At 33.7% G+C, this 23286-nt stretch overlaps 2 protein-coding genes and 1 pseudogene across 2 annotated transcripts; all 3 read right to left on the reverse strand.

Moving 5' to 3' along the window:
- Window positions 1-1499: 1499 nt before the first annotated feature.
- On the reverse strand, window positions 1500-8745 carry LOC121391466 (cell division control protein 2 homolog B-like). Its single transcript, XM_041523092.1, is given in 10 exon segments — window positions 1500-1511; window positions 2428-2526; window positions 2577-2718; window positions 2766-2970; window positions 3053-3093; window positions 3095-3157; window positions 4515-4660; window positions 4785-4887; window positions 5565-5645; window positions 8468-8745. Coding segments are annotated over 10 exon segments (1170 nt in total).
- A 3681-nt stretch (window positions 8746-12426) lies between these two features.
- LOC121391467 lies at window positions 12427-16630 on the reverse strand (annotated as a pseudogene).
- Window positions 16631-19536: 2906 nt separating this feature from the next.
- LOC121391468 (ras-GEF domain-containing family member 1B-like) lies at window positions 19537-22856 on the reverse strand. The gene is made up of 10 exons (XM_041523094.1): window positions 22701-22856; window positions 22387-22437; window positions 22045-22104; window positions 21028-21165; window positions 20594-20659; window positions 20476-20544; window positions 20343-20426; window positions 20192-20294; window positions 19636-19676; window positions 19537-19581 (listed from the first exon to the last, which is right to left on the reverse strand). Exons 1-10 carry the CDS (start codon window positions 22854-22856, stop codon window positions 19537-19539), a joined length of 813 nt encoding a protein of 270 aa, XP_041379028.1.
- Between the last annotated feature and the right edge of the window lie 430 nt (window positions 22857-23286).

Genomic DNA, 23286 nt, shown 5'->3' on the forward strand with positions numbered 1-23286 from the left:
ATGTACAGTCTTTAATAACTGAATTATAACTATAAACAATCAGATATATCAATAGACTATACTATCATAAATGTTAACATACTATAGTGTCAGGACTACAGGTATAAAACCAGGTCATAAAAAACAATAACTATTATTAATTAGAAATTTTCTATAGATGAGGGTTATTTTCAGAGGTCAAAGTTCAAATAGTCACACTTATTATATCTCCTCATATTGTAGATCATAGACATTAACTCACTTTGTGTTAGTGTTAGGTCACATGATAACTAGTAACTAACCTTTGTCCATGTCTTTGTATCAATGTTAAATAACCAGCTGTCAGCAATGTACTGAAGAGTCCATCCACCCCATCATCACATGTAGGTCACTGATAATAGTGGTAGCATGACCATCTCTACTCTGAGGCCAATTCACTGATTTGTGAAGTGGTTCACTTATCTTCTCCCAGTGCTGGGTAGATAATATTCAAGTTAACATATTATACAATTAACATAGCAGTAATTAATACTGTATACTGGGAAATGTTTAAGAATATTCTTCATTTTATAGTTTATGTGGATTTTAATTTAGTTACAATATTTCCTTTAATAAGACCTGGGACATCTATTTTAATATTGAACAACAATAGGAAATTTACTATTTGAGGTCACTATTTAAAATATAATTGTGAATTATTAAAGTTTCTAGAGTTAGAAGTGATTCTGAACATTCCTGATAAACAATAGCTTTAAACTTTGTGTATCAGTTAGTAAATGATAGATCAAGCATTGACAGAAATTTTAAACAAATATTACCTCATTGTGAACTCATTTGTTTAAGGACTTTATCAAACTACAGTTATTTCCTGACTGAATAAACATTTTTTAAAAAATAAAAAATTATCTTTTTTGTGTTTTTCACTTAACAAAACAACTTAATATTAATTAATATAATATTATACATATTATTATTATATATATAATATTAATATTAATAATCAATTATAAATTATCAATAGACAATTTTGTTAAGCAGTCATTGTATCATTTATTCAAGCTCATCATCAATTTCACTGATATACAAAAAGGGAGGCTACTATTCAAGAGTGACATTTAGTCAATGAAATATGGTATCACTATATAGTTGACTAAAGGAATGTTTCAGTTATCAATATAACCTCTAAGTTGATTAAAGAAATATTAACAAACAATAAATCACTTGTTTATTAATAAAACAGTTCCTAATAATAATATAAAGACATTATATACTATAAATTTAGTTCATTTAATAATATCAAACTTTAAACTTGATTACTCCACAATATTATACAGTAACTAAATACTTTAACTTAATACATATTGTACTCACCACTGCAGTCTTTGTACACTGAGCAATATACACAGTGTTAATAGGACCATTAGGAGTATAACCACCAAATAACAGAGCTCTGTTATTAGGTAGTGATGTAAGAGTGAAGCTACTACAAGGAGGTGGACATTCTCCAGTAATTTCTGGTATTATCCATTGACCTGAAATACAAACAGTTATAAAATTGTACTTGATATATAATGTATTGATAACATGATATATTGATCTTCTTACCACTGGATAACTGATAATAGTGGTGTTCATTAGTACGAACAATACCACCATAGTCCATCACTATACTGAGCACCAGATTGTGAGAGAGGTAGGACGTGGACCATATCCACCAACTACCAGTAGATAATCCACTTTATTGAATGTAAGTGATATCATCCCACAGTGTGACTTCATCATTGGACCCATACTTGGATTAGTTGGGAACAGTTCATTCCATGTAAGTGAATCTGTTATTAATGAGTTGACACTATTGTGACGACACTGGTCATGTGATTACATAGCCTCCAAAATAGTAGATCCTGTTACTGATAACAGTTGAGGCATAGCCAAGACACCCAGTGGAGGTTTTCCATTAGTAGGTTGTTGTTCCCATCTACCAGTTGGTAAGTGAAATAACCTCAATAACAGAGGTCATCTTCCGTTTGACTTCATTATCATGTACTCTAGGGAGACCATCTATATTACCACCCCACATGTAGAGGTAGTCACCCACTATATGTGTGGAGTGACGAGACCTCTTTGTAGGTACATAATAATCTGTAGAACATGACACACACACACATAACAATAGATAACTATTATAATAATGTAGTCAAACCTGATCTAGATGTAGCCAGCTTTTCTTTCAAATTAGACACGCCCTTAATAATGCTTCTCAGTTATTATAATTGAGGACAACTCTCTACTTACAAGTTCCATCATAAAACAAGTAATCTTAGACTATACAAGTTATTTTATTTATTATATTTATTCCATTCAGATGTATTAGTGTGTGTTGTTAATACAGTATACAGTTAATGATACATAAAATATTAATGTTATAATATGTTCTTAAGACTGTACTGTATCAGGTAGACCTGACTTGTCTAAATCACTGAAATAAGGATGTTGCATAGCAGTCTTTGCTGACATTCTCTTCCCAGGATTATAAACCAACATTTGCTGATATTAAAGACACTAGAATTAAAAAGGATCACTGAACAATAACTTACCATTAACAGGTCACAACCTGCTGCATCAAGTCGAGGACAAACTTCTTTTATTGTCTTTCCAATCCATTTAGGGAAATTTGGTTTAAAATTTGGTAGTTCAGTTACATTAGGCCATGTTGTATCATTAGGTGTACCCAAAATCCTACAGTGGAACTAGTTAAACCAGTTTATAAAACCTGTTTGATAAACCTGAAAATTCGGAAGAGTTGATCAATTTCAGAGTCTCCTTGAAACAGAGGTTTTTTATTAGACATTTCAGCAAATATACAAGCTATACTCCATACATCAATGGGACAAGAATATCGTGCTGAACCAAGTAAGACTTCAGGGGCCCTGTACCACAGTGTTACTACCTGTGGAATTTAAAAATGGGTCAGTGTATGTGTGTGTGTGTGTGTTGTGTGTGTAGTGTGTGAGAAAGGCAGAGTGAGAGAGAGAGAGACTGAGAGAGACAGAGTATATGCATGAAGAGGTATACCAGAGAGAGTCCAGTCCAAAGTCAGCCAGTTTAATAGACAGCATCAATTAAGAGATTTTGTGGTTTCAAGTCACGATGAATATACGTCGACAATGACAGAAAACTGTCCAAGGAAGTCCAAAACTCATTAATATTAATAATAGAACAATAAATATAACATTTACAATAATGTATGGTCATTGTAATGTATGGTCATTTTATCCATACAATACATCCATATGTTATGTTTTGTCCATTTATCTATTTATCTATGATCCATGTATCCATTTGTCAATCTATGTATCCATTTATCAAAACCATGTATCCATTATTACTGTGATTGTTACCTTTAATAATACTGGATCAATATACTGTCCAGATGGAATAGTATCAAGATATTTCTTTAAATCCATACTAATGAATTCAAAAACAAGATAGAACTTAGAATCTTGATGAATTATCTCCTCAAGTCTGCACAGAGAGAGAGAGAGAGAGAGAGAGAAGAGAGAGAGAGAGAGAGAGACAATAGAGAGACAGTCAGGACTCTCAGAGTCAGAACAAGAGATAGAGAGAGTTGAGAGAGAGAGAGAGAGATTGAGAATCGAGAGAAGAGAGAGCTGTAGAGAGGTACACATTTTCCTCACTCTCAAGACGTATTTTCTTCAAGGTCACAAACTTACCAGTAGCTTTATGTCTAGCCTTTAAAACAAGTAAGAAATATAGCGTGAAAGAAGACTTACCTTGTAAACGACGCCATAAGTCCCTTCTCCAATCTTTTCAATCTTTGTATAATCATCTATAGACATGACTGCTCTTTTAAATAGTTTTCTTCTCTAAGACTTGGCCCTGCTCAGGTAAGTACTGGCACTTCTTCTTTGAATTTCTGCTGACTGATGTAATACTTCTTAAGTCGACTCTCTAAACTGTGAATCTAATGACAAGGATAATAACACAACCCCTATGATTAAGAGTTAATTAAATACCTTAGCATTAGCTAATTCTAGTTGATGTGAAGTGCTTTTCTAGTTCAGAGACAAGACGCTGTCCTTGTGATACTAACTTTGTGTTCTCTTCTCTCAAACTTGTCATCTTATCCTGTACTGTGTTAGAGGTAGGTAGCTATACAGGAGAGAATAAAGGTCACATGACAATGACATCATCACTCACCATCTAACTGTGCAAGTAACTTTGATACATTATCTGAAAGTAGCTTAGCCTCACTCTGACTCCCTACCAAAAACATCCATTACATATACAATTATAGAGAAATAATAGTTACTTTAAGTGATGTTCTAAGTTTGGAGTTTTCTTCATCTAACTTTACCTTGTCACTTTTAAGACGATGTAACTGTGTCTCCAAATCATTACATTGTTCAGTATGTAATGCTTTAATACGACCTAATTCACTAAGAAAGAATATATTATATTTAGGAGAAACTAAAAAAAAACATTAGCAATAGATAAACATGACTATATTATACCTAGCTGCCTTCTCTTGTGATTGATGGGAACTGATAGCATGAGTGGCTTTCTCTTGTGCTAGTAAGGACCTCAGTTGTGTCAGGTCCTCAACGTGAGTTTCTGATAGTTTTGTTTTCTCTTGTAGTTGCTGTTCTAAAACAGTTACCTAATACAAATGAAAAGAGATGAATGTCATGTGACAATTATGTAATCACTTTAAGTAAGACAAAACTAGTCACATGATAAGAGGAAGAAGTCACATGACAATTCCAGTAAATGCACTAACTGACCTCTTTTTCCAATTTTCTGATCTTTATTTTTGCTCTCTCTAATTCTACAGCTGAACTAGATCCAGTACTATCAAGGACACTGGAGTAGGCAGAACTGAATGTACTAAGTGTGGAAAATGTGAGAGGTTCTCTAGCAGACTTAACACTGGACAAACTGGTATTACTACCTGATAATGACCGTCTAGACCTGTTTCACGAGGGTAGCTATTTCCACCAGTGAGGATTGGTTTTGATAAGAGAGAGCTGTAAGCACTTTTACTTCCACTAACAGTTTTATAATTGGAGAGAATATTTTCAGTTTTATTAGAATGTCTAGTGTAAGTGCTAATACTAGTTGATGGAAATCCTCTACAACTTTGTGATGACAAAGGCTAAAAGAAATAATACCAATAAAATAAATTATTAATAATATACAGTAAATTCTAACTAATTATCTTAATTAAAGGGGCATTCTTTCTTTAAAGAGGCTTATCAGTACTAGTTCAATTTACAAGGGATGTCTTTAATAGTGAGGTTTTATTGGAAGATGTAACTACTGATAGTCTCAGATCTTGGTGGTATAATATAGTCATCATATAGTGGTCTAGAGTTGTATATAGATAGCATCACTGACTATCATATATATATGAACTATAGTAGTAGATACACGGTTTATTCACTAAAGTTGGAACATGGAGATATCCTCAATATAGAGGTTGTATAATACACTAAAGTATTAGTATGGGACTAGAACAAGTGTCCTAATATAGAGATATGTCCTAAATTACAAGTATAACTTACTCTGTCTGGTAATTACAAGTATCTGCTCTCTTGCTCTTTGTTGTTCTTTGTTCAGCTTCAACACAAGCATCTCTTAATCGCCTACACACATCAACATAACCATATATGGTAATACTAATATAACATTATAATACCTGCATTCTTCCTGTACATCTAATAACTGATCTTGTAAGACTTTCTGACGAGTACTCCATTCTTGTCTCTCTCTTCTCTCAGTTGAAGTTGATTTGAAGGTGCTTGGGGGTGTGGTTGAGGTGTGATTGAGTCTGACTTTTTAAGTCGACCCTCTAAATTATGAATCTAATGACGAGGATAATAACACTAACCCCTATGATTAAGAGTTAATTAAATACCTTAGCATTAGCTAATTCTAGTTGATGTGAAGTGCTTTCTAGTTCAGAGACAAGAGACTTGTCCTTGTGATACTAACTTTGTGTTCTCTTCTCTCAAACTTGTCATCTTATCCTGTACTGTGTTAGAGGTAGGTAGCTATACAGGAGAGAATAAAGGTCACATGACAATGACATCATCACTCACCAATGAGCTAGTAGTTCGTGGACTAGACTGTCTTGGGACAACACCTCTAGTAACAGGACCTACTGGAGGTGAGAGATATGTCACAGACAGAGGTGAGGTGGTCTTGTCCATGAGTAATGACTACAACTGGAACTTTTATTAACTAGAAAAGAATATTTAAATTTTATAGAATAGATTTGTATATAGTTCATTATTAGATACAATTTATTAATATTTTATTAAATACATTACCAATTATAGTATTGTATAAACAATGTACTTACCAGTTCACAATAGCCAGGAGTAGGCTACCACACCACACAGTACATAAAGAGTTTAAAATATCTAGGGGGTGTGGTCTTAGTTAGGTGGGGCTGGAATGGAAGAGCATCAGTTCTTTAGAGATAGATTGTGTTCACTGACTCCTAATGGACGACCAGCTAAGAGACCTCAAAGGATTGTCTTAAAACTGACTCGGTAAGTGAGAGAGAAGGTTTCTGTAGAGATGAGGTAGTCATTGTAGTGTAGACCATAGTTAGTTTCACAGCAACAAGGACAACATCTTTATTACAAACTAACTTGGACAAGAAATGATAAAAATTCCAGCGCAGTTCTTTATATACTTCAAGCCCTCGACCAATCAGATTCGACTATTTGTCCGCTAGCAATCTTTAAATAACAACAATTCGCGCTTTTTTTTATTAGCAGTAAAATTAATAGATTCAATTAATTAGATCATTGTTAATAATATTCTCTATAGTAACCTCAACTCCTCCACTTTTTATACTATTGAAAAACCAAAGACATCTCATTGTATTGGTAAGTAATATAGTGAAAAGTCTTGAGAGGATTATAATTTCAGGTTTAAGACAATGCTTGGTCTCACGCCACCTCTTTCTCTGGAACAAATAGCAACACTTTCTCCCTGTACCTATGATGTCCGACCATCTTCTTTAAGTAGTAAAGGTCCATTATGTTGGATATCAACCCATCATATTAACAGTATGTCCTTTATTACTATTTTTAAATTGATAATGTTGTCATGGTAACAGGTAAAACCCCTCCAATTACGACCACAAATTTATGGATTTATCAAACTAATCAGGACAGGGAACAAGTAATTTTTATATAATTTAGTTATAATTTTATTAAATCTATTTAATTTTAGAATACTACTCCATGTTCCTATAATATACCTCATATAATTGGACGTCAATCTTTAACTACAAGGACAGCACCATCTTATTCTATGAGAATTAAAACAACTCTACCTCTTGGTAATAAAAATTGGAATAAATTATAAGTCTGAAGTTCAGGACACTTGTTCTAGGCCCATACTAATAATACTTTAATGACCTTTATATTGAGGACACACCTCTACTAATGACATTGTCCTAAAGAAGTACAGTGTGACAGTCTGAGATCACCATATTTTAATACTGATCCTATCACTAAACCTTAAACATTAAGTATGTGGCTTAAGGTTCAGACTGTCACACTAGACTTCCATAGTGTCCATTATAGAGATGTTCCATTTAAGTATGATCTTATATCTTCTAATAGGCTCAACTATTCAACCAGCTCCTAACAGTTATAACACACTAGAGGCCACTAATATTACACTGACATCTTATCCTTCTTACACTATATCACATTTACCATCTCACAACAAAAGATCAAGTCAGCATTATCTTTAACAACTATAATATTAATGTTCTATTTAACAGAATCTACTCCAGGACCAGCTCACTATCATCCTAATATAGACATCTGTACATTAAGAAGTCCAGCATATACTATATAAATAACATTATATTTTATATTGTTAATATAACTGTATGTCAGTCAACATTTGAGATAAAACTTTCTCTATGAAACACTCTCTCTATATATATAGTCTAGCATTGCCTTCTCTAAGTGAAAGGGCAGAAATGCCAGTTATAATTCATACATTCACTTCTCTGCAAAATGTCCATATATGGTAATATTATTATAATAATCACACATAGTACAATAACTAAACTAACTATTATAATAACCTTACTACTAAAATTATAACACACACTAGTATACTATTAAATGGTTTCATTGAAGTCTGTTAGGATCTCTGACATTGTCGGACGTTCTCTACAATTCTCTTTCAAACATCGTTCAATAAGAGCTTTAAACGCTTGTCGTCTAATACTGTTAATATGAAGTTGTCTCTGAGCTACCTCAGGAATACGACAGATCATCATTTCAATCAAGACAACACCATAACTGTAAACATCCATTGCAGGAGAATGGTCTTTTGGTACACCAGCTTCTGGAGCAGAATAAACTGGATTACCTGGATTGACTGTACGACCAATCATTGGTTGAAGATTAGCTGAACCATAGTCTGATACCTTGGCTCTCCACCCATTGACAATGCAGTAAGAAGGACATTAGCAGTGCTGACATCTCTATGTAGTATTGGGTCTGGTTTAAAGAGGTGGAGATAGTTGAGACCACAGGCTATATCTTGACTGATAGCTAAAACAGCATGATAGGGTAGAGGACCAGTTTCTAGCTCTTTGCGAAGACTAGTTGGCATTAGTTCTGAGAGGATGATAGGAGTACCCACTTTAGTGGCTCCTATGAACTGAAGGAGATTAGGATGACGTACTCGAGCAGCAATCTCCATTTCTCGTGTAAAAACTGATATGTTATATGGTGACAGGATAACTTCATGAAGACATTTGGCAGCTACTCTAAGGCCACGAAATTTAGCCACCTTGACTTCTCCCCAACCTCCTTTCCAAGGATCTCCTCAGTTATCTCAATCTCCTCCTTCCTCACTACCCAGTGAGACTGTTCTTGTAACTGTTGAACTTGTTGTTGAAAGTGGCTATAACTGTTGTGTTGTAGAGTAGATATAGCTCTTGAGTTGTTGTTGAAGAGCAGTGGTTCAATCTTGGAGTTGTTGACGATAATCATCATGTTCTCGGTCTTGTCATCACACTCTTGACGTAGTACTCTTTCTCTCTTGACTATCCTGTAACTGTTGTCTTTCTCTCTCTTCTTGATCTTGTAGTTGTTGTTGAAGTAACCTTTCTCTATTTCTGTGCTCATGTTCAAGATTAGCTTGAGTTTGTTGTTTCTCTTGAAGTTCTTGATGTAGTTGATGTAGTTGTCTTTCTTTTGTTTCAAGGTCCTCTTGAAGAGCTCTTGTCATATCTATCTGCTGTTGTTTGGTATCTTGTAGCTCTTTGTTGGTAACTTCAAGTTGTTGTGTTAAACGTTGAATTTCTCTATCTTTCTCTTGTAATTCTTGACGTGATGAAGATGAAGGTTGAAGACGTGTAGGAGATTGGACAGTAAGTTGAGGTTGTCCATGTCTCTTCTGTTGTAGCTTAAGTTGATATTCTTCAGTAGATGTCAGGTTAGTTATTACATCTCCTACAGTCCACTGGTCATCATTACATACTACAGTGAGAGATATAGTATGTTACAATAGTATTGAGTTATGAGACTAGTTTGTAATATAAACAGTTAATGTGTCAATACTCCTATATCATACTGTGATAATACTGATAATGTGTGTGTGTACTATATAACAAATACTATTATCAATAGACAGTACTTACTAAGTTCTATCACTGTAGTATCATTGAGTTCATCCCTTAACTAGATTTCTTCCAAATTGTATTACCCATACAGTGGTAGGTGACACATTCCATACTGAGAGGGAGTGGCTCTTTCTCTTAGTCACTGACTCTGGTATATTGAGCTATAAGATGGAATATAGTGTACTATATGACATTATAATAATGATGTTATGATATTACTACAAAACTAGTCATTATACATGTAACATCAGTGGATACATGTACTCTAGTAACAGACTATAACTTTGTATGAACTGGTAGAGTTGACATGTTACAATACTTTAAAACATGAACATAAGTACTTATGTACAGTCTTTAATAACTGAATTATAACTATAAACAAATCAGATATATCAATAGACTATACTATCATAAATGTTAACATACTATAGTGTCAGGACTACAGGTATAAAACCAGGTCATAAAAACAATAACTATTATTAATTAGAAATTTTCTATAGATGAGGGTTATTTTCAGAGGTCAAAGTTCAAATAGTCACACTTTATTATATCTCCTCATATTGTAGATCATAGACATTAACTCACTTTGTGTTAGTGTTAGGTCACATGATAACTAGTAACTAACCTTTGTCCATGTCTTTGTATCAATGTTAAATAACCAGCTGTCAATGTATATGTATCCATTCCACCACCATCATCACATGTAGGTCACTGATAATAGTGGTAGCATGACCCCATCTACTCTGAGGCCAATTCACTGATTTGTGAAGTGGTTCACTTATCTTCTCCCAGTGCTGGGTAGATAATATTCAAGTTAACATATTATACAATTAACATAGCAGTAATTAATACTGTATACTGGGAAATGTTTAAGAATATTTGTTCATTTTATAGTTTATGTGATTTTAATTTAGTTACAATATTTCCTTTAATAAGACCTGGGACATCTATTTTAATATTGAACAACAATAGGGAAATTTACTATTTGAGGTCACTATTTAAAATATAATTGTGAATTATTAAAGTTTCTAGAGTTAGAAGTGATTCTGAACATTCCTGATAAACAATAGCTTTAAACTTTGTGTATCAGTTAGTAAATGATAGATCAAGCATTGACAGAAATTTTAAACAAATATTACCTCATTGTGAACTCATTTGTTTAAGGACTTTATCAAACTACAGTTATTTCCTGACTGAATAAACATTTTTTAAAAAATAAAAATTATCTTTTTTTGTCTTTTTCACTTAACAGAACAACTTAATATTAATTAATATAATATTATACATATTATTATTATATATATAATATTAATATTAATAATCAATTATAAATTATCAATAGACAATTTTGTTAAGCAGTCATTGTATCATTTATTCAAGCTCATCATCAATTTCACTGATATACAAAAAGGGAGGCTACTATTCAAGAGTGACATTTAGTCAATGAAAAATGGTATCACTATATAGTTGACTAAAGGAATGTTTCAGTTATCAATATAACCTCTAAGTTGATTAAAGAAATATTAACAAACAATAAATCACTTGTTTATTAATAAAACAGTTCCTAATAATAATATAAAGACATTATATACTATAAATTTAGTTCATTTAATAATATCAAACTTTAAACTTGATTACTCCACAATATTATACAGTAACTAAATACTTTAACTTAATACATATTGTACTCACCACTGCAGTCTTTGTACACTGAGCAATATACACAGTGTTAATAAGACCATTAGGAGTATCACCACCAAATAACAGAGCTCTGTTATTAGGTAGTGATGTAAGAGTGAAGCTAACTACAAGGAGGTGGACATTCTCCAGTAATTTCTGGTATTATCCACTGACCTGAAATACAAACAGTTATAAAATTGTACTTGATATATAATGTATTAATAACATGATATATTGATCTTCTTACCACTGGATAACTGATAATAGTGGTGTTCATTAGTACGAACATTATTACCATAATCATCACTATACTGAGCACCAGATTGTGGAGAGGTAGGACGTGGACCATATCCACCAACTACCAGTAGATAATCCACTTTATTGAATGTAAGTGATATCATCCCACAGTGTGACTTCATCATTGGACCCATACTTGGATTAGTTGGGAACAGTTCATTCCATGTAAGTGAATCTGTTATTAATGAGTTGACACTATTGTGACGACACTGGTCATGATTACAATAGCCTCCAAAATAGTAGATCCTGTTACTGATAACAGTGGAGGCATAGTTCCAAAACACCCAGTGGAGGTTTTCCATTAGTAGGTGTTGTTCCCATCTACCAGTTGGTAAGTGAAATACCTCAATAACAGAGGTCATCCTCTGTTTGACTTCATTATCATGTACCTAGGGAGACCATCTATATCACCACCCCACATGTAGAGGTAGTCACCCACTATATGTGTGGAGTGATCAGACCTCTTTGTAGGTACATAATAATCTGTAGAACATGACACACACACACATAACAATAGATAACTATTATAATAATGTAGTCAAACCTGATCTAGACGTAGCCAGCTTTTCTTTCAAATTAGACACGCCCTTAATAATGAGCTCTCAGTTATTATAATTGAGGACAACTCTCTACTTACAAGTCCATCATAAAACAAGTAATCTTAGACTATACAAGTTATTTTATTTATTATAATTTATTCCATTCAGATGTATTAGTGTGTGTTAATACAGTATACAGTTAATGATACATACATAAAATATTAATGTTATAATATGTTCTTAAGACTGTACTGTATCAGGTAGACCTGACTTGTCTAAATCACTGAAATAAGGATGTTGCATAGCAGTCTTTGCTGACATTCTCTTCCCAGGATTATAAACCAACATTTGCTGATATTAAAGACACTAGAATTAAAAAGGATCATTGAACAATAACTTACCATTAACAGGTCACAACCTGCTGCATCAAGTCGAGGACAAACTTGTTTTATTGTCTTTCCAATCCATTTAGGGAAATTTGGTTTAAAATTTGGTAGTTCAGTTACATTAGGCCATGTTGTATCATTAGGTGTACCCAAAATCCTACAGTGGAGCTAGTTAAACCAGTTTATAAAACCTGTTTGATAAACCTGAAAATTCGGAAGAGTTGATCAATTTCAGAGTCTCCTTGAAACAGAGGTTTTTTATTAGACATTTCAGCAAATATACAAGCTATACTCCATACATCAATGGGACAAGAATATCGTGCTGAACCAAGTAAGACTTCAGGGGCCCTGTACCACAGTGTTACTACCTGTGTAATTTAAAAATGGGTCATTGTATGTGTGTGTGTGTGTGTGTGTGTGTGAGAGAGAGAGAGAGAGAGAGAGAGAGACTGATACCTCATGGGTATATGCACGAACTGAGTATACCAAAGGCTCGTCCAAAGTCCAAAGTCAAAGTCCAGTTTAATAGCTCCTTTAGCATCAATTAACAGATTTTGTGGTTTCAAGTCACGATGAATAATACGTCGACAATGACAGAAAACTGTACCTTTGAGGATCTGGTAAGTATAACTCTATTAATATAAGAAATAATGAAGTTAATAATAATATTAACAATAGAACATTTACAATAAATATAACTACTATAATGTATGGTCATTGTAGATTGTATGTTCATCCATTTATCCATACAATACATCCATTCATTTATATGTTTGTCTATTAATCCATTTATCTATTGATCCATGTATCCAGTTATCAATCTATGTATCCATTTATCAAACCATGTATCCATTATTACTGTGATCATTACCTTTAATAATACTGGATCAATATACTGTCCAGATGGAATAGTGTCAAGATATTTCTTTAAATCCATACTCATGAATTCAAAAACAAGATAGAACTTAGAATCTTGATGAATTATCTCCTCAAGTCTGCACAAAGAGAGAGAGAGAGAGAGAGAGAGAGAGAGAGAGAGAGATATTATTTCTATTAGTGAAATAACCACATTCCATTCACTTCACAATACTCACACTCTCACTTACGTCACAACATTAGGATGTTGAACTTCCTTCAATATTGAAATCTCTCTAATAGCTGTACTGGGTACACCTCTTCCTCACTCTCAAGACGTATTTTCTTCAAGGCCACAAACTTACCGCTAGCTTTATGTCTAGCCTTTACAACGAGTAAGAAATATAGCGTGAAAAGAAGACTTACCTTGTAAACGACGCCATAAGTCCCTTCTCCAATCTTTTCAATCTTTGTATAATCATCTATAGACATGACTACCCTTTTTAAATAGCTTATTCTCTAAGACTTGGCCCTGCTCAGGTAAGTACTGGCGCTTCTTCTTTGAATTCTGCTGACTGATGTAATAATAAACGCATGCGCATACAGAAAAGGGCGTGGTCAACACAAAATAATGGCACGCCTACTAATTAACTATGTTTATTTTAAAATAATAACATTATAATATTTCACACAAGAACAAATAAACAGAAAAGAGTATTTATAAATAATTTACATTGTTTTATTAAAATGGAACAAAAAACATTATTAATATTAATACAATAACTATTATAAGTATAACAATACAAATTATTTGACAACGATCTAGAGAGAGAGAGAGAGAGAGAGAGAGAGAGAGAGAGTAATCTACATAATATACAATGTATATATAAACTTACCACTTGAGTTTCTGATTGCTTTATTACCACGTTTTGTCAGAGCCACAAGTCGAGTATTCAGTCTTTGAATATCATCATCGATATCATCAATCATTCTAAAAATAATAAAAACATTAAAATACATATTCTTAACAAAAATAGACTAACTTATTTTGCTCATCTAATTCTATTCCAATATCTTGACCCATTTTATGTAATACTCCTATTGTTCCGCTAACTTTATCAATTTTTTGATCTTGTTGTGTGAGAAGCATCTAAGAGTCAAATGGACATATAACAGTATTGCAATAGATGAATGAATAGACAATGGATGATATGAATATGTGAATGGATGGATAGACAAGTCGATAGATGAATGGATGGTTAATGGATGAATAAATAACAAGGAGATGGACAGATATAACACAAAATGGACAGATAGTTACTTGTTGCTGATGTTGCTGTTGATCAATATAATCTTGATTAGAACGTTCTAACTCCTCCTCTAATTTCTGATATCGTCCACGAGGCTTTCTCTGTGAACTACTAGTCAATAATTGCTATATATAAGAGACACAATAATCAGTTTATAAGGAATGAGCATACAAGGTACAAGTTCATTTTATTTATTTTAGGTAAAACATTTATCAACATTGTCTTACTAGTATAACTGCCAAGTAAGTTGAGGACACAATAGGATAGCTATTAGGTTAATTGTTATAATTACAGGGACATCCTCTCTTTTGTGCTGTTCATTAACACTAATCCGAGAGATATCCTCAATATAGAGGTTGTATAATACACTCAGTATTAGCAGGGACTAGAACAAGTGTCCTTAATATAGAGAGTGTCGTTAATGCAGTATATCTACATGATAACTTTAATAGTGTATGAGATATCTATACAAAATTCATTATTAATAATAATAACATTCATGATGTCACATGAACCCATTCAAATATCTGTTGCTACGACAACCACAGTTTACCGGGGAACCCACAAAAGCACGGAACAGACAAAAGTTATGACATCAGTTACTATAATCAATAGTAAAGGGAAGTGACCACAGAATAGAGGATACTACATTATACTACATGTCCGCTATACATGTACATGTCCTTATGTTATCACATAATGATGCAACACATGTCCCTGTCAACAAAAACAGAACAGCACTATTCCCAAATGGGGAAACACACATGTGTATATATATATATGTTATCTACACTGTATGGGGTCGTGTTAATTCAAGGGCTTCCTCTTGTTATGGGATAATCCATAAGGATCTTAAACAATGTCCTTAAAGTGAGGTCACCTTATATAAAGAAGTTTTTCTCACAACGAAACTATATATTGAATTGATACCCTCTATATTGAGGACACTCCTCTAGTCCCATACTAATACTTTAGTGTATTATACAACCTCTATATTGAGGACACTTGTTCTAGTCCCATACTAATACTTTAGTGTATTATATAACTCTATATTGAGGACACTTGTTCTAGTCCCATACTAACACTTTTAGTGTATTATACAACTCTATATTGAGGATACCTCTATAGTAAGTACAATGACACAGTCTAATATAGAAAGCTTCCATAAATAGATATTATTAACTTACTTGTCTCTTCATATTTTCCATAACTCCTTGTGCCTGGGCACTAGTCATGTGTGTTTAATTTTCTATAGTAAGAGATGTAGGCAGTAATACCAGTTACCATTATCAAAGCATTAGATAAAAGGTCATTACATTTACAAAGCACTTTGACATTGGGATAGGCTGATGGACATCACTAGCCACCCATATGGACTTAAATGGTCACAAGACACACAACAGATGTAATAACACTAACACTTTAAAATAATTTAGTCTAGTATATATTACATTATGTTAACAAACATATATAATGTTAACAAGTTGAGTTAGTAATACTTACATCAACAACGTGTCTAGTATCACGAATAAAATGTTTTCTAGTTTCTAGTTCACCGACACTTAATCTAAACTTTTGAGGGTTAGTTTCAGCAATACCTATACCAGAATAGTCGTAAAATACAGAGATTTCATTGACTGACTTATAGTCTCTTCTAAGTCTTGTAAATCCCATTCTATGCTTTTATACATGATCTCAAGTCTGTTGATGCTGTTTGGAGTTTGTCTAAGTCAGACTGGTCCTCTAATAACATACACCATTGAGAATATAACTTTTGGGCGTTATTTAGTGAATCACGAACATCGCTAAAGGACAAAGACACTAATATTCAATATTACATCAGGAGATGTTAACTTACTCTCTTACGGTATAAAAGGGGTCTTCAAGTGACATAGTTGATGACAGAGAAAAGGTTAGAGGATATTAACAAGGAAAAAGCGTGACTAGATTATTGTAATGATCAACTAGGATCTGCGTCAGCCTCTTTTATGAATCACAAAGTTCACTTTAGTTCTTGTGAGGTCACGAGCTATCATAATAGCCACGCCCATCATCAATGAATAACTTCTCTTTAAGACGGCATGGCTACACTTGAGGAGACTATTATCCACTCGAACGAAATGCCATCTTCTGCTAGCGAATTAGACAATAGATATTCTCCTATAGAAGAATCTCCTACTCGTGTTATGTCTAACGGAGAGCGACCAAGTCGAGAAGAACTGATCGATATGGTAAGAAAAGCCGGTATACCAGTGACAACAACAAGTGAACACAAGTCCTCGATATCAGAACCGTCTTCTCCACGGAAAGTTTTGGGTTGGCTAAACAATGTCCCTTTGAACACAATCAAAGATAATTCTAGTTGTAGTAGCAGTACTTTAACCTCCGAGGACGGTCATGTCGACTCACTTGACTGTTTACCTTCTTCGAAACCTGGAAGAAGTGATAGTGACCCATTGAAATCATCCATTCCTGAGGTTGTAGTCAACGATAGCACAGACAACAATTTACAAGAATTTCGTGGACGTTCTGGTTCTCAATTTTATCATGAAAGTTTTACTCCAAAGACCAATACTTACAAACCAGTCATGTACATACCAGCTAGTCAAAGTGCTCAACAGCTAACTGTTTCTTTAGATAGGAAGAAAAAAGGTCTATTTTCACGACTTAGAAACAGTTTCCGTGGCAACAAGCACCGCCCAGTTGGACGTACAGTATCAGACAAGAGTGTGATGTTGAGCGGAAAAAAGATGGATAGATTACGAAGAAGAACTTGACCCTGTTAGTCGGCCATCTTATTTTCGTCATATTGGACATGTTATAACAACTGGACCAGGTACTATTAAAACTATAGAACTAAACCGTCCAGCTCATGGAAAATTTGGAATATATATAGCCCAGGGATTTGATCCCGAATCTACTTCACAAAAAAAGAGCATATTTGTGTCACGATTTTATCAAGAAAATATGAATAAATTTTATGCTAGTTTACTTAACCCAGGCGATGAAATTGTAGCCATAAATGGACATATTGTACGTGATCTCTCAATAACTGAAGTATCCTCATTACTTGAAGGAATACTAACTGTCAGATTAACACTATTACCTGTAACAGAATCAAAAAATGACCCAAGTTAAATCATTATATTTTATCACCTTTTCATTCTTGTATAAATATATTTGACCATCTGTTCATTTATTATATTATGATTCCACATTTCCTTTGAGGTTTGTAACATTAATTTGTAATCAACGATGTATAGTTGTAGCAGCCATAGCAGTATTAGTGCCTGTGGTTGAATTATTCATCAGTTGAGCAATTGGTGTAGTGGGTAGAGTAGTGGACCTTAACCCTAGAGTTCAAATCCCATAAAGTTCCTTTATACATAGTTCTTTTTCAGTATAATGCAATACTATGAGAATATATAACAATGTGTGTTTATCATACAAAGTTGTTGTGTGTGGCATATATAACATAATGTATTAATAATTTGTGGTTCTAGCTAGTTGTTGTCTTTCTTCACTGGATAGGCTGTGAATGTTGTTGAAGGAAAAGCACTAGAAACAGAACCACCTTGTTTACCAATACAACGAGCATAAGAACCTAGTTGTTTTCTGTGAGAGAGGGTGAAAAAGGAGTAAAGAGATACAGTAGGGGGAGGAAGAAGGAGAAAAGAAGGGTTCAAGGAGGGGAGAAAAGTCAAACAGAATTAGAGAGGAAGAGGAGAGGGGACAAGAGAGGGTAAAAGGGGATAAAGGAGAGAGGGGGAGATGAAGGAAGAAAGAAGGAGAGGGGACAGAGGGTAAAAGAAAAAGAGGGGAGATGAAGGAAGAAAGAAGGAGGAGGGGACAGAGGGGGCAAAAGGGGAGAAAGGAGAAGAAGAGGAGATGAAGGAAGAAAGAAAACATAAAAGGGGGGACACCGGAGAGAGAAGAGGGAACCGGAATGAGATGATAGGAAAAAAACAAGAAGAGAATGAGATGATAGGTATCATCTCGAGAGTGATAGACTAACTTTAATTCTTGATAGTGTATTTTTTCTCTTGGAGTATCTGGTGGCTCAACTTCATAAGATACTAACAACAATTCTAGAGAGAGAGAGAGAGAAAGAAAGACAGGTCATCTGTCCATCCATCTCTATAAACTAACCATCATCAGTATGAATAGGAACAGTCATTAAATAATTCAATGTCAACCTGTGTCTTTCATAAGGTAACTAACAAAGGCACAAACCATCATATTATATAATACAATCAATAAATGACACTATAACTTACAACAGTCTCCTTCCAAGTCAATAATGGTGATACTAGTCTAGCTATACTAAGACATTTCTATGATAAATAATACATTATATTGTGAATAGTGTAAGTATATACATTACCTCAAATTTTATGACCCGCTAGGAGTCCTGTAAAGAAAATAAAATGAGCTACCTCTCTATATGAACATTTTAAATGTTGGACACTGTCCTTAGACATGTCCTCAATATAGTAGTTAAATAAGCATAGAACAAATGTCATAAATATAGAAGGTGTCCTTAATTCAGACTATTCTCTATAAGATATTCTACTACTATAATTCATTATGACTTACTTGTCTGGCATAGTCTGGTTTTGAAAGTATAGATCTTTGACTATTAGTGAGAAGAAAGGCACGACACAAGTGTGTTTTGTTCTCTTTTCGTGCTCTCATCATGGCTACCTCTAGTGATGTTCGATATATCTTGAAATTTTCAGTAGGATCAAGGTAATGCTATTAGAGAGAGAGAGTTCAGTTACAGTCATAATAATAATAACTCATACTTCGAGTTCTTCAAACTTGTCACTGCTCAATTTTGCTCTCTGAAATTACAAATATATGACATTTTTATTTCTCAATATAATACTAGAACATACTGTCTTTTTGAGACGTACAACTGGACTCATGTACAGGCCAGCTAAAGAAAGATAGGATAGATATAATTTCATTTATTAATGCATTAAATGGAAGCTCTCTATAGTGGACAATGCAGGACTTAAAAATTGTCCTCAATATAGAGGTTGTATAATACATTACAGTATTAGTATGGGACTAGAACAAGTGACCTCAATATAGAGGTTGTATAATACACTAAAGTATTCGTATGGGACTAGAACAAGTGTCCTCAATATAGAGGTTGTATAATACACTAAAGTATTAGTATGAGACTAGAACAAGTGTCCTCAATATAGAGGCTGTATAATGCACTAAAGTATTAGTATGGGACTGTCCTCAATATAGAGGTTGTATAATACACTAAAGTATTAGTATGGGACTAGAACAAGTGTCCTCAACATAGAGGCTGTATAGTACACTAAAGTATTAGTATGGGACTGTCCTCAATATAGAGGTTGTATAATACACTAAAGTATTAGTATGGGACTAGAACAAGGTTGTCCTTAATTAAAAGTGCCTTTAATAGTATTTACTTACCAGCAATAGCCATAAAAGAATTAAAATTATTTAAACCCAAACACTGAATTGCTGTGTCAACAAAAAACTCCAATAATCTGACTCTATTCCTTTCTCTATCAGACTACAATATAATATTATATTATTATTAACAAAATGAGTAGGGGCTTACCACACAAATCTCAGTAGCTACTAAATAACTTAATCTGTTAAACCATTCAACATAAGCTTCTATATTACTGGTCTTTTTAACCTCCTATAAATAAATGTAATGTTTTAAAATTATATATAATAATGAATAATACCCCAGAATCTGCTGGGGATTTTATAAATGTCTGCACAAATTCTTCCGGTCCAATATTATTGAGCCTTTCCTTTAAAAAGAAAGTTAAATATTTTATGAAGAGGGTGGAATTATTGTACCAGCTCAATGTGTGTTAATTGTTGTGCTAAAATAAGAGGATTATCACAAGTTCTTAATATGTCCACCTGAAAATAATATACAATAAAATTAATGGGTTTATTTTAATTCTCTTCCTCTCTCTCTCTCTCTCTCCCTCTCTCCCTTCCTCCCTCTCTCTCTGTCTCTGTCTCTCTGTCTCTCTCTCTGTCTCTCTCTCTGTCTCGTCTCTGTCTCTCTCTGTCTCTCTCTCTCTCTCTCTCTCTCTCACTTGTGTTCGAGGATCTATCAATTTCTGCAAGGCTACAGCATTAACTTGACTTAGCACATGTTCATATCTGTCTAATGTTGAAAGGTTCTGAATAAGAGTCGATTGTAATTGGCCCACTTCTCGTCTTTGCTCCTATTAATAACAGTATTAATGAGATAAATCATGAATTAAATTAAATTAAATTACAGGAGATAGAGTTGCACAGATCTGAGTAATATCTTTTAATGCACGCATCATTTTTTCATCACGGAAGTCATAAGGAAACGTCTCTGTCCACTCTCTAATTAACTGTACAAAGTGAGGGACCGGACTCTTACGACCAGGCTAATAAATTAGTAAATAATTATAGGGACTAACTCAATACACTCATACTTTCTTTGAAGTTGTAGATTGTTTGTTGTATAACTTGAAATATCTACATAACAGAATTTAAAAGCATTTATTTATCAGAGTTAGCTTACTCTTGAGAATCTTGTTAGTAACTGATGAGGCTGTATAAACATTCTTGAGCACAAAATGAAAGCAAATATGAACGTTCTCTGTAAACAACAAAAAATAATAATAATTTGTAATGTTGATCTTTATATTGGACACTATTGAACAGTATAGAAGTGTCCTCAATATAGAGTACACTGAAGTATTAGTATGGGACTAGAACAAGTGTCCTCAATATAGAGGTTGTATAATACACTAAAGTATTAGTATGGGACTAGAACAAGTGTCCTCAATATAGAGGTTGTATAATAGACTAAAGTATTAGTATGGGACTAGAACAAGTGTCCTCAATATAGAGGTTGTATAATACACTAAAGTATTAGTATGGGACTAGAACAAGTGTCCTCAATATAGAGGTTGTATAATACACTAAAGTATTAGTATGGGACTAATCCTAATATAAAGGATGTCGTTTATAATATTTCTATTAATATTAATATCTTACCTCAGGATAATATGATTCAGTTGGAATTAATAGTTGTATCAATGCATCTAAAGATCCAGCCACTACAACACCATCTTTATATTCTATTTCCTATACAAAAAGATCCAATGATAACACTATAAGTTAGAAACATACTTCAGCTAGTTGCTGTGGAGAATACAACATTGACTTAGCATCATCACTGCGAAATCTGTAATCATCAGTTTTTTTATGCTGAGCAAGCTAGTACAAAAGTTTAATTAATGCTTAATGAAGGAGCTTACCTCATCCATTTTGGCAGCATATAGCCTCTCCTTTGGGACCATACTATCAAACACTGAGGGCTGAAGAAGTAATAGTTCATAATGAGACAATAATTCTACTTAATAATGACACAGTCTGATATGGGCTATCCTACCATTAATGCAAAGTACAGTGGAACATCTCTATAGTGGACATGTTGGGAACTTAGAAAATATCCTTAGTATAGAGGTGCCCTCAATATAGAGTTTATAGAATATGCTAAAGCTTTAGTATGGGATTAGAGTATCCTAAATAAAGAGGGTCTCCTTTGTCCTTTATAAGAGGTTCCACTATAAGAGTTATTGGTCAATGCTAGCACTTACCCTTCTCTTAGGAGTCTGTTTCATACCGATGGCTGGTAAACTACGAGATACCTATATTAAATCAAGAAACATTAAAAACTAACATCATTGATCGATTTGTGGTAATACCTGAATTTTCCTCTTATGTATCATACCCATTGACTGCATTTCCTGCACTAATCGTTGATATTGTGATCGTATCCGCCTACATACAAATATATTATCTATAAACCTGATATAATGTTACTGACATCAGTGTATTCTCTTGTGTCTCCAACTCTTTGTCCTTCAATTTCAATGTAGAGAATAAAGATAGTCAGGTTATAGAGCCTTACCTTGTTGTCTTTAACAGCATTATGTCCTCCTCCAGTGTGTTTAGCTAGTTCTATTTCTGTTTTTAAAAGCCTCAATTTCTGCTCTTCAGCTTCAAGAAGGCGCTCTGTGACCTGCAAAGGCAAAGGGGTAACGCCCCCTCCCTTTATTGTGTTCATCTCAAGATAAGCTTGGTATGAGTTTCTTTTATTTTAAAAGTGACATTTTTATTTGGTTTTTCTCACCTCTAGTTGAATATGAAGGATATCTTTTAACTTGTTTGAGGGTAAGTCTTCTCTCGCTTTTTCTGATGCCATGTTAGTCGCGTACTTGGCCTCCAGCAGTTTGTCAACATTATTCACAGTCTCTCAGGTCAGGGTGTGGCTCAGAGCATTACACTTTCAAGTGAGAAGTAACTTGTTAATTAATAATCGAACAGAGAATCTGTTATGGCAGAAGCTTATCATTATGAAGCTTTAAGGAAGCAGCGAGTCCTAGATAGAGCTGCTGAGGCTAGAAGCAGAATGGAGGCTCAGAAGAAAGTAAGTTGATTCCAGCATTCATTTATGGGATATCGTTAAACTCTTTACAGTGGACAAATGGATATTG

Source organism: Gigantopelta aegis, unplaced genomic scaffold (assembly GCF_016097555.1).
Source record: "Gigantopelta aegis isolate Gae_Host unplaced genomic scaffold, Gae_host_genome ctg2497_pilon_pilon, whole genome shotgun sequence".
Taxonomy (NCBI): Eukaryota; Metazoa; Mollusca; class Gastropoda; order Neomphalida; family Peltospiridae; genus Gigantopelta; species Gigantopelta aegis.